Here is a 12,500-nt window from a genome sequence, read left to right as displayed (position 1 = left end):
ACACACACATCCAAAGCCACTCCAACACTACAATTACACTTACAAGCACTTCTTACTCTACATACGATCTCTACTAGACAGCCTAAGCCACTTGATAGAGATACATTGGCTGTATCATCCCCACTTCGGTCGGGATAGGCCAGTCCTGCAGTTGACACACAAACAGCTGATGAGATGGTATATGCATATATATATATATATATTGTGGTAGGTGGGGGTGCTCACCATCCACTCACTTGATGTAGTGCTGCTCTCGGGTGTCTGCCCTTTCCTCTCCTCCATCCTTCTTTCCATCCATCCTCTTCTGTTTTTCATTCCTTCATTCTTTTCTCTTTCTTCTGCCTGCGGGTGACTTTACACTCCCTCTCGTGTCTTTCTTTCCTTCATGCTTTCCTCTTCCTTCTGCCTGTGGATGACTCAACACTGAGTGACAAGCCAAATGGTTTCCTGTACACCAGGAAACCATTTACTATGCTGGGTGGTAACCGTATAACCAAATTTTGGCTCCTGGTGGTTTAGTGGGTAATAAAGGTCCTCCAATCGGATTGAGCCAGTGAAAGTTTATATCCGAGGGGTGGTTGGGGTTTATTGCTCACGTAATGCCACTCAGGGATGAGTGAGGCTGGTCACTCTCATCTTAAATGTCAGGACCAACTTTCCTAGCCCCGGGCTCCTACGCTCCTCATGGGGCAATGTAGGATTAGATGATGGATGGATATACACACATACACACATGGTGGGAAAGGAGGTCCGAATGATGATGATGATGATGATCTGTCTCTCTGTCTATTGCCAGACGCCTTAATCTCGTAAGGGGTGACCACAAACAAATTGCCTCCATGGCGGCCTGTCCTTCTCCATTTCATTGCCCTGCTCCCAGCTCACATCCCCCTCGCTCATATACCTCTCCATTCCATCCCTCCATCTCATCCTTGGCCTCCCCCTCCCTCTCCATCCTTCCACCTCACACACATATAGTCTCCTCATCAGACTCTCGCGTTCCATCCTCTCCACATGGCCAAACCACCTCGGTGCATTTCTCCTGATGCTTTCTTTCACATCCACATCGAAACCACAGCCCTCCTTCACTTCCTCCATGTGACTCCACATGCTCCTCTCAAATAACTCATTTCCACTGCTCTTACTCTTGACCTGTGTCCCTCCAACAAGGTCCAAGCTTCACTTCCATACGTTAGAGTTGGTGTAACAATACTGTCTTGTAGTAACTTTTCACCTCCATGCTCACTTCCATGTTTCTTATCATTACTTTCAAGGAACATTACTGTCATGTAGTAACTTTTTCACCTCCATACTCACTTCCCTGTTTCTTATCACTGCTTTCAAGGAACCAGCAACCTTTCTTTATTGTTGTACTCTTTCAAGCATTTCACCCTCTGCATTTTCATCCTTACTCATCACACTACCCAAGTACTTAAACACACCCACATTTTCCATTTCCACATCATCCAGCCTCACTGTACATTCACTGACTTCATCTCTCTCGAAGACCATAACGTTACCCTTCCCTACATTCAACTGTAGATTCCATTTCTTACACACACTCCCAATCTCATTCATCAAACCTTGCAGCTCCCCTTCGTCTTCACTTAACAACACAGTATCGCAAACAACAGTGTGGGGAGTTTCCAAACACTGCCCTCTCTCATTAGGACTGTTCAAACATCCACTGCCGTACCTTGTATCTCTTTTATAACCTCATCCATATACAGACTGAACAACCATGGAGACATGACACATCCCTGTTTCAATCCAACCTTCAAGTAGAAAAAGTCACTCAGTTCACAATCCACATGCACAGCAGGCATAGCACTCTAATACATACTCTTCACGGCATTCAGCAACTTCCCATCTACTCCATATATTCATAAGTACTGTCCACAATCCTTGTCTGTCCACCCTGTCTTATGCTTTCTCCAAATCCATGAAGGGTGCATACAACTTCTTTCCCTTGTCTAGAAACTTTTCTACTAAAGATCTGAGAATGAATATCTGATCTGCACAACCTCTTCCCTTTCCAAAACCTCCCTGTTCTTCTCCTAATTCCTCTGCTATTTCCCTAATTCTGTCAATAAGTATCCTACCATATACTTTTCCTATTACACTAAGAAGACAAATGCCCCTATGATCACCACACACTTCTTTTTCCCCTTTTCCTCATGTAGGGGAATAATTATACCTGACTTCCAATCCTTTGTGACTCTACCTTCCTCCCAAGCCAATCTGCACATCTTCCACATCCATTCTACTACTATCTCTCCCCCATGCTTCAGCATATCACCACACACTGTATCAATTCCGGGGGCTTTCCCCATTTTGACTTTCTTCATTGCTTCCACAACTTTCATCCTACTGATTTCTTCCTCTCTTCTAACATTCCTCCATCTCCCAGCCACTTATACTCGCATTACTTTCGTGCTGTATGTTCAGCAATTGCATAAAGTGTTTTCTCCACTTGCTCATTTTTTCTTCCTTCTCCACTGGTAAGTTACCATTTTTATCTTTCGCTCCATGACTGACTTCTTTGGCACCCTGTCTAACTCTCTTTAGCTATTTCCATTACATTTTCTTACATTAACTCCACTTTACACTCAAATTCCTTCCAAAGCCTCATCCACTGTCTTCTTACACTCTCATACTAACTTTTCACCTCTCTCTTCCTCTCTACATATAACTCTTTCTTCCATCTCTCAACTTCTTCCACACTCCTGTTTCTCATCCACTCGCTATATCTATCTATCTATCTATTTCCAGACGCCTCAATCCCGTTTGGGGTGGCCACAAACAAGTCTCCCTGTCCCCCGCCATTTCACTGCCCTGCTCCCAACTCACACCCCCCTCTCTCATATACCTCTCCACCCCATCCCTCCATCTCATCCTCGGCCTCCCCCTCCCTCTTCCCCCCTCCCTCTTCCCCCCTCCACCTCACTCACATGCACTCTCTTCGTCAGTTTTTCACCCTCCATCCTCTCCACATGGCCAAACCACCTCAGTGTGTTCCTCATAATGCTTCCTATCACATCCACATCCACACCACAATGCTCCTATATGCTTTCTTCTTTTATGCCACAGCCTGTCTCACGTCTTCATTCCACCATACTGTTCCCTGCACCCCCTTTTGTCTTCTCTTTACTCCACACGCTGCTTCACATGCTGCACAGATTTCATCTGTGAATATCTTTCACACACTTCACATCCCCTGTCTGCTCCAGTCCATATTTACCCAATTACTGCTCCACTTCTCTGTTATATGATATATATATATATATATATACACATATAATATGTAGATATAGATAGATAGATAGATTGATAGATAGATAGCTATGGTTTATCAGAAGAACAATTTGTAAACAAAATTGGTTTATCTTGGGTACTGCTTCATTGTGGTATGTATCTTATACTTCTGTTAAATGTTGTATCTCTTGATATTATACAATACACATTCTTCCACATGTACTTCCAGTTAAAGCAGGAGTTCTTGTATGCAAGATTGATATGTGTATGTTTTTGTATTTTTTGTCAAATAAGGCTAATGACATCAACTGTGCTAGGACAGTGCATATGTTTTTTTAATATATGTGGTGTGATGAGGGACTTGTCGCATTATTCTGTAGCTACTTTGCTTCGCTTTCCCAGAGCAAAGCTTAGTCAGACGAGTTAAATGCAGTACCTCAGTTATTTTTGACAATTAATTGTCGGTTAATATCAGACAATATTTTGTACTCGTATTACATTAATCATCTGTTTACTCAGATTCCTTTTCCTCCCTTGGCCAGGGTTGGGGTCACGTATTTTAGAAATGACATTTAGAAAAATGTTAAGAAAATTGTTTTGGAAGTAGGTGGCACAAAGAATTTCAAATTTGTAAAAGAAAAATTAACTTTGGCCAGAGTTATGTCTTACAATTTCATACCAAGACAAAAGATAATTATGCATTTCTAATAGGATTGGCAGTTTTTAGAATAAAAACATTCACAGGTATTTGCAAGGCTTACGAATATAGCACCCTGGTAGCTGCTTCTCATGCAGAACCACCATGACACTGCAGTCGACTAAGTCTCTTAAGTATGATTTTGTCCAGAAAATTTTTTCATAATGTTGCACAAAAATAATACTGCTGAATATTGAATATAATAGAGATACCTGTGCTTAAAAAAAAAAAAAAAAAATCTTAACATTACTCATGCACAGTAATACATTTTATCAGCAGATCGAAAGGTGTATGCTCATCTGTATGGAATGTACTCCTCAGTAAACTCTCAATTATCCGTTGACGCAATGTCCGGCCTAATGCAATATATGGCACTGCGGGCTTGGCTCTGTTAAAGCAACATCCGGCAAAATTGTGCATTATCTGGTGCCAAAACGGGACGTAATTGATGGTTGTATGCAATACATGGAGGGACAGGTTAACGAATGAAGAAGTGAAGGAACGTTGTGGGGTAGATGTGGATGTGGTTGAAAAGATTAGGAGAAATACACTGAGGTGGTTTGGACATGTGGAGAGGATGGAGAATGAAAGACTGACTAAGAGGGTGTATGTAGGTGAGGTGGAGGGAGGGAGAGGGAGGGGTAGACCGAGGATGAGGTGGAGGGATGGAGTTGAGAGGTATATGAGGGAGGGGGGGGTGAGTTGGGGGGAGGGGAGTCAAATGGTGGGTGACAGAGTGACTTGGAGGCGTTTTGTCTGCGGCCACCCTTTGCGGGATTAGGGCGTCGGGCTATAGATAGATAGATAGATGCAATATCTGGTGTTGAGGTGTATCAACTGGCTTGTAAATGGTAGCCAACCAGCTCTGTATTGCTGTACTACTGTATTGTATTGTTACTTTGTTGTAGTTGATGGTTAATTTTTGTTTTACTCAAGGGAAAGTTTTTAGAATAGAGGCTCGAGATGGATAGTAATGCAGTAGCCAGCCCGACGCCGAAGATTGAGCCGATGAGGGTTACTGTGCAATATCCAGCAAGCTGCTTTAACCGGAGTAGGGCTTGGTTGAATTACACTGGATGATTGAGAGTTAACTGTACAGCCTAGCATGTTTATACAGTCGACCTCTGAATCAATGGACTAATAGGGGGGGACGAGTGTCTGTTGCTTGAAAATGAAGGGAAAAATAGCCTAAAACTGGAAAAATAGCAAAAGAAATGGGATGGTATCGAAGATGAGGTGCAGCGACGCTATCGCGGACTAGTTTACTTCACAATACTCTGTTTTCTATGGACCCATTATATTATGACGTATGTCCTGGTGTACAGTAGAGTCTTCATACAGCACGAGATAAGTTATGCGGAACCTCGTGCAAAATCAATTTTGCGCTAAAACGTGACATATATTTACATTATTTACATGTAAAATTGGGGGTTAGGTTCTAGGAGCCCCATATTTTTCGTTGAATGTAATATTTAAAGATTGATTATTACAAATGTCTGACGTAAGACATCCAAAATGTGTGTTTACATTATGATCTTGGTGATGACACGTCAGTGCATTCTAACCTAACCTAACCAACTAGCCTTGCCCCCTAATACTCCCCATAAATATTTTAACCACCAGGGATTGCCACAAAGCCTCTTGAAAGTCCTTATTACCATTCAAGCAAAAGTTTCTGACCTAATCAACATGTGAATAATGGCTGCCCAGAATCATGCATATTTCATCAAGAGTCACTTTCGGCGCACTCATTTAAAAAAGAAAAAATAAAGTGTGAAACTATTTTTGAGTTAGTCTTCAACAATAAAGGGAAAATAAAACTATACTGAAGTCGTCAGTATGGAGTGATTGCATACTACTCACTTCTCAGATCCACACGACTGCAGTAATTGTGAATAATAAACAAGTCAGCCAAGCAGTATAATTTGTATGACAGTACAGTATCCTGTACAGTAATTCATAAGAACTGAATTCACATAATGATCTTACCTAACTATTTACGTCAATATGTAGTGTCTTCACATACCGTAAGAGCCAAATTTTCTCTACCAAAGACTGTCAGTTGGTAGCAAAGGTCGGGCACAAAACTTTTCTTTTCTTTCTTTCTTTTTTCACATGTTGCACCCAAGGTGAAAACGTGAATTTTACTGCTCCTTCATCATTAACTTTTTTTTTTTTTTTTCCCCCAATAAAGAAACTAACCACATTGTAAACACACCTGAGTCATTTCATGTCTGATTGTTTGCATATAAGCTCCCACACCACACACCACTTCGTCCAACAATTTTACATTTTCCTTTGGAATAAATGCTCTTCTTGTGTTCATAGCACTTTCAGGGTGCTTAGGCATAACTGAAGTTAGTTTTGAACGACGTTCTTAGAGTTCTGAGAGGAAATGAGGAGCAAGGAAATAAGCAAATAAACACTTCTCATCACAACGACGATACACACAACACTGAGGCAGGCAGTGGCAGGTGGTATGGGACATAGGTCACGTGGGTAAGATGCAGTACTGTGTTAGAGTAATTTATGTTCAACTACAGTATCATTTATTTTTCTACCTGTAAAGAGAAATACTGTATGTAGTTAGAAATAACAAACTTTCAAATAACGGACAAATGACCATTGTCTGGAGCGATTCATTTGCCAGCAGATATTGTTCATTGCTTCCGAAATCCATTGATTCGGGGTCTGTCGACTCGATGGTCGACTGTATTTAGATTTTCAGGTCCAGAAAGGGGGAGGGGGGGAAAATTATACCTGTGAATCCTTATATTTATACAGTATGGCTGAAAACAATAGGTGAGGGAAGATTGCAGCTTAACTATCCATTGTCCTCTGTTATGCATCTCTGGTGAATTAAAGGAACATGCTTTAGTTTGACATGCTCAATGTTGGTAACTGGATTTTGAAGATGATTTCATTTATCTTTTGTAGTCAGCGTATTGCATCACTTGATTTAATGATAGCTAGTTCCTGCAGTAATATTCTCATCAGTGGAAGCTCAGTGTGAATATTTGTAATAGAAAAGCTGTATAATTTCATAATGTGGTTGTGGAGTGTACAGTTAATACCATGAAAGGGATTTAATGAGGATGATTTTGAACTTAAGAAACTTTTTTCTCCATGTATTGGTGTAAGGATGCAGTAACCTAGCTGCGCACCATATACGGCACAGCCAGTGTTGTTGCTACTGTAATGTAGGAATGGATTGATGAATTGGGACTAATTTCTTTTCTTATACGAGGATATATGTCTCAAGTGAAATAAAAGGGCATTGCTCTTGATCTCTCCACCTTATACAAATATAGGAAGCAGAGTTAAGGCAGTAATAATAAAGCTGCTTCATAGATTGGGAATATACAGAGTTCATGCCCTTGCTGGTATTTCACTAGTTGTTTCTCTCCTCATAGATGTTAAGTATCTGTCATACAACAGAAAGAAACCACAGATTTCAAGAACGTAGAGTAATTTAATGATTTAAAATTATTTTTCACAGTTCATTTTTATGCATAGTATCATGTTCTATCAGACACCAGAAAAACATCCCTGTGCCTACCACTGTTTTACATTACTGAGATGTGGCACCATAGTGAGTCATACTGCAGTATCAGTTATGGAAAAGGAAGAGTAATACAATGACCCCAGCCCTGACAAACTTGAGCAACTGTCTGTACAAGCAGCTGATATCAAGCCTGGCATGCAAGTGGACTTGATATACTCTGTCACTAGACATCATTTGTTGTTTCTCATTAGAAAGCAAGTTGAGTTAATTACCATAAATATCTGAAAAGTAACTGTGGTAACTTATTTTTAGGGTCGAGTGGAGCTTTCTCTCCCGCCCGCCTGCCTCCCACCCCTCGGCCAGGTATTGCATTATAGGCAATTTCGACTCACTACACCTCTGGGTTCATTGTAGCGCCTTGTATCGAGTACTTTTTCTTTGATATCCACCTGCTTTCCCCACCTTCAACTTATGCCATATTTAATCAGAGCCCATTCTTGTTCAGTCATACATCATGAGTCAATGGAAATGTTAACAGTTCTTTTTAATGTGCCCAATGGAGTTAATTGAACAAGAAATTGGCTATAAGTTACTCTTCCTGCATAAATATCTGGATTCCGTATGTCACACCTCGAGATATTAAAAGCTGGTTCGCATGAGAATACACATTTTATTTTCTTCTTTTTTTAAGTGTGAATTTTTATTTCCAATGCAAGTGTTTGAGTGGTGAGTTTTCCTTGCAACTTGCAGTTTGGCAGACCATCACTGTAGTGCTTTTTGTGGACATTTGGGAAGGTGATGGCTTTGTATGGAGTGGCGTAAGTTATATATAGAATAAATTTTCTTATGTTTATGCACCATACTGATCTAAATGTTATTATCTTTATGAATATGTTGAAGCAGTAACATTATGTGTTTTGGTTTCATTAGCACATGCTCTTGGCCACAGTTGTGAAGGTTTGGTTTTATGCAGTAGCCATAAAAATGTATTGCAGCCGCAAGCTGTTGATTAATTGTTAGTTACTTGTAACTTCAGCAACAGTTCATGTAGGCTAGCTTTTGTTTGCCAGTATAATGCTGATATTTAAACATTTTTTTCATATGCTGCAAGGATTGGTGCAGCTGAAAAATCAAATTCAGAGTTCATTCATTCATTCATCATCTAATCCAGTGTTACCCCATGAGGGATGTAGGAGCACGGGACTAGGCAAGTTGGCCCTGACATTCGGGATGAGAGTGACTAGCCTCACTCATCCGTGAGTGGCATTTCATGAGCAATAATCCCCAACTACCCCTTGGATATAAACCTGCACTGGCTGAATCTGATTGAAGCACTTTAATTACCCACTAAGCCTCCAAATGCCGTAATTTGTTTATGTGGTTACCACCCAGCGTAGTAAATGGTACAGGAAACCATTTGGCATGTCACTCAGTATGCAGTAGTCACCCGTAGACAGAAGGAAGAGGAAAGAATGAAGGAAAGAAAGACTGAAGAGGAAGGAAGGAAGAGAGGAAAAGGCAGGCACCCGATAGTAGCACTACATTGAGCGAGTGGATGGTGAGCGCCCCCACCTGCCACAAGAGTTCTAGCTGGATCTCATTAGATTAAATTGGTCAGACTGAAATAGAGCAATACAAGTATGTTGCCCATTATCTGGCATTTAGGTAACCAGGAAACCCACAAACCAGGGTATAATAACAATTTGTACATGATATCCCAAAATCTTTGAAGAAGAATTTTTGGTACCTCTGATCATGAAATTGCAGTTTTGTTGTAGTGATGCTATTGATGTTTTTCTGCTGTCTACAGTTTGCATATGAGAATATACAGTATAACTTAACCCCTTCAGTCCGGTGATATATTTGTCAATTTAATTGGACTATCACCATTGTGAGGAATAGATTAAAGTAATATCATACCCCTCCAGTTTGGAAACCACTCCTAAGCTAAATAAAATCATCTGTAGCAAAAACAAAATGAAGAAAGATGTCATTGGGTTGAAGCGGTTAAGCTTTGAAGTTGTACTTTTGTTTTTTGTTGTTAATGTTGTAGCCCCAGGCTTATCTGGACATGAACCCAGTTCACTGCAGGCTGAATATGCCCTTCTGCAGTCAACCACCCATCTTTTGAGGGGATTGGAAATTATGAGATGTTCATAAAACTGGGCAGGCAATTTTATGAGCGTATGTACAAAATTGTATATGAAGGTATATGGAGGAATGAAACTAAAGAAGGTAAGGCAGGTATCATAATATCTGCTCAGTAATGAAAATAGTGGTAGGGGGATGTGATGTTTAGGTCGAATATATGCAGTATGGCTAATAGTGGAGCAAGTATGAAGAAAATATACATTTCTTACACTGACAGATCTGGAAAACATTAGGAGTGTATAGGATAAGAATGCATGGAGAGTTGACAGAGATGTTAAGTAAGAAAAGGATGTTTGGTAATATGGTAGAAGATACAGATGTGGTGGTGAAGAGGGTGTATGTGAGTAAGGTTAAAGGTAGGAGGAGGCATGATGCGACAAGAAGATGGATGAAAATGGTAAATGAGTGTGTGAGAAAGTAAGGTATTGAATATAATGTGAGTTGGGTATTGGTTGGGGAATGAGTTAGTTGAAAGAAGTATGTATAGAGGAGCGCTCAGTGGGTTTGGCAGTTCTTCTCTCACGTGATAGTAGATAGTTTGTCTTACAGTAGATAGTTTATCCCTACCTGGTAGGTGTATGTGAAGCGAATGTTGTCTGTCTGGCAGGTGTATGTGAAGCACATCTATAAAGAAGAAAGAAAATGCAGATGGTTAGCCTTATGAGGTGGAGCCACAATTGTGTGGGCTTGAATGGTGTGTGAATAGTTACATGGCACATTTCACAGGGTATACTGTTGATTGCTCACGTACTTTCATACTTTCTGTTTTTTTGTTTCTGTATCTTACCTTATCCAGTCCTGAAGTGGGAAAAAAAAGGTAAGGATGATGATGTGACTATGACTTACGTTTTTTGAAAAGTAACTCTTAACTTATTTGTCAGACAGAACAAAAATACTATTATCCATAATGGTAATATTTTTGGAATAGGGCTTACAGGTTGCCTTTCTTTTTATAATGACTTATGTTAGTGGTGACTTCTTTTCTTCTTTACCTTTTTTTTTTTCCATACTTGTCTGACAAAAATGCGTATCCATAATGGTACTATTTTTGGAATAGAGTTCACAGGTTGGCTTTCTTTTTATAATGAATTATGTTAGTGGTGACATTTTTGCTGTTTTTCTTTCCTGATTTTGTATCCTAACCCCTCTTTTTGAGTGGAAATTTAGGGTTAAGATAATCAGATGTTTTTACATAGTTTTGGATTTACAACATTGGGTCATTGCCAAGATCTTTTCATAATTTAGGCTACCCAAAATTATTAAATCACTGAAGGAGGATCCAGTTTTAACTATTTTGAATTTAGAGTGTAATGTGGGTTTGATTTTTTTTTTTTTTCGGGTTATATATTTTGATATTGCTAGATTAATTACTGCTATAGTGTGTGTTTTTTAACATCAATGCTGGTCATATGTACTATACAGTGTTCATCTTTGTTGAATGATTATTTATCTGAAACAAAGGTGTATCACCCATCCTTTTTAGTGTTCTCATTTTTGTTGTAACAAGATCTTGGGGATCTGAAATGCAAAATTTTGGGTTTCTTCTTGGAGATGTCTTAATGGGAAGACTCCTCATGTAAAAGAGGGATATTTTAGCCATATTGCTGTGTTATTTCTTCTTTATTGATTTTATCAAAATTTTGTAGAAAATGTCTGTCGTGTGTTAATTTTGATATTTTAAATATTGCTTACACAAGGTTTTTTTTTTTTTTTTTTTTTTTTTTTTTTTTTTTTTTTTTCCAAAACTAAAAACAGTCAAATTGTATAGCTGGTCACAGAAAATGTGAATGTGAATTAAAACAGCCTTTATAGTCTGTTATTATTTTCAGTATTTTAGAACTGGCTTTTAACCCATTCACTGCGTCAGTGTTTGTTTACTTGTACATCCTGTGTGTGGCAGTTTTCAAGTACAGGTTATCCCTTAATTCACGCAAACTTTTTTCACGCGATTTCGGTTATCCACGAATTTTTCGTACTATAATTAAAACAAAATTACAGTATTCAAATGAGTAATTTCAATATACAAGAGAAATAAATAAAATATAAAAAATGCCTACCTGCTGGCCGTGTGCACACATATATGTATGTGTATGTGTGTGTGGGAGCTGGGAGGTCGGTCTACCACGCACCACACAGTCGGTTTGAATCCGACAGTCGAATCATGCGTGACTCGAGATCGAGAATCGTTATTTGTGGCTTATTTTTCTGCCTTCCAGTGATTGCTTGCCTTGTCTGCCAACATGGGGCCTAAGTGTAGTGCTAGTGATGCATGTGGTAACACACCAAAGCGGGCTGGTAAAGTGGTGTCACTGACAAAGTTAAAGTGTTGGACAAACTTCAGGGTGGAATGTCGGCGACAATTCTCCGTCAGGACGATTCCCCGTCATTTATTTACATACCAGTTTATTCAGCAAGTACAGTACACTAGTTTTTTATTATATGAGTTATAAAATCCCCCTGAAAATTAGTTATTAAAGCATTAATTAATCAATAATAAGTATATTAATAGAATGACGGGGAATTGTCCATGTTTTGACGGTGAATTGACTTGATGGTGAATTGTCTCAGAACTGTATGTTTGGGGTGAGTCAACTGTTCATACAATAAAGAAGGAGAACGTAGCATACGGGAGACAGTGAGGGCTAATACACCAGACTGTGCTAAAGTGTCTCCACCTACGCCTGTGAATTGTCTTGGAACCGCATGTTTGGGGTGAATGAGTCAACTGTTCATACAATAAAGAAGGCAGAATGTAGCATACGGGAGGCAGTGAGGGCTAGTGCACCAGGCTGCTGAAGTGTCTCCACCAACGCCTGTGCTTGTCAGGCTTCAGTTTTAAATTTCTTACATTTTTGTTGTTTTTAATACTTTATGCTAGTTTATAAGGTGTAT

The 12,500-nt window shown here is 39.6% G+C and overlaps 1 protein-coding gene across 1 annotated transcript in view; it reads left to right on the top strand.

Moving 5' to 3' along the window:
- LOC145406461 (single-stranded DNA-binding protein 3-like) overlaps positions 1–12,500 on the top strand; it is a 349,906-nt gene that overhangs the window by 302,318 nt on the left and 35,088 nt on the right. The window contains exon 13 of the mRNA XM_080277616.1: positions 7,770–7,820. Coding sequence (XP_080133742.1) covers positions 7,770–7,820 — 51 coding nt within the window. The remainder of the gene's footprint in view (positions 1–7,769; positions 7,821–12,500) is intronic.

This window comes from Coenobita brevimanus, chromosome 70, assembly GCF_032717465.1.
Source record: "Coenobita brevimanus isolate Jiangsu-jjx chromosome 70, ASM3271746v2, whole genome shotgun sequence".
NCBI lineage: Eukaryota > Metazoa > Arthropoda > Malacostraca > Decapoda > Coenobitidae > Coenobita > Coenobita brevimanus.
Note: the sequence above shows the minus strand (reverse complement) of the source record. Positions and strands in the feature narration are given on the sequence as shown.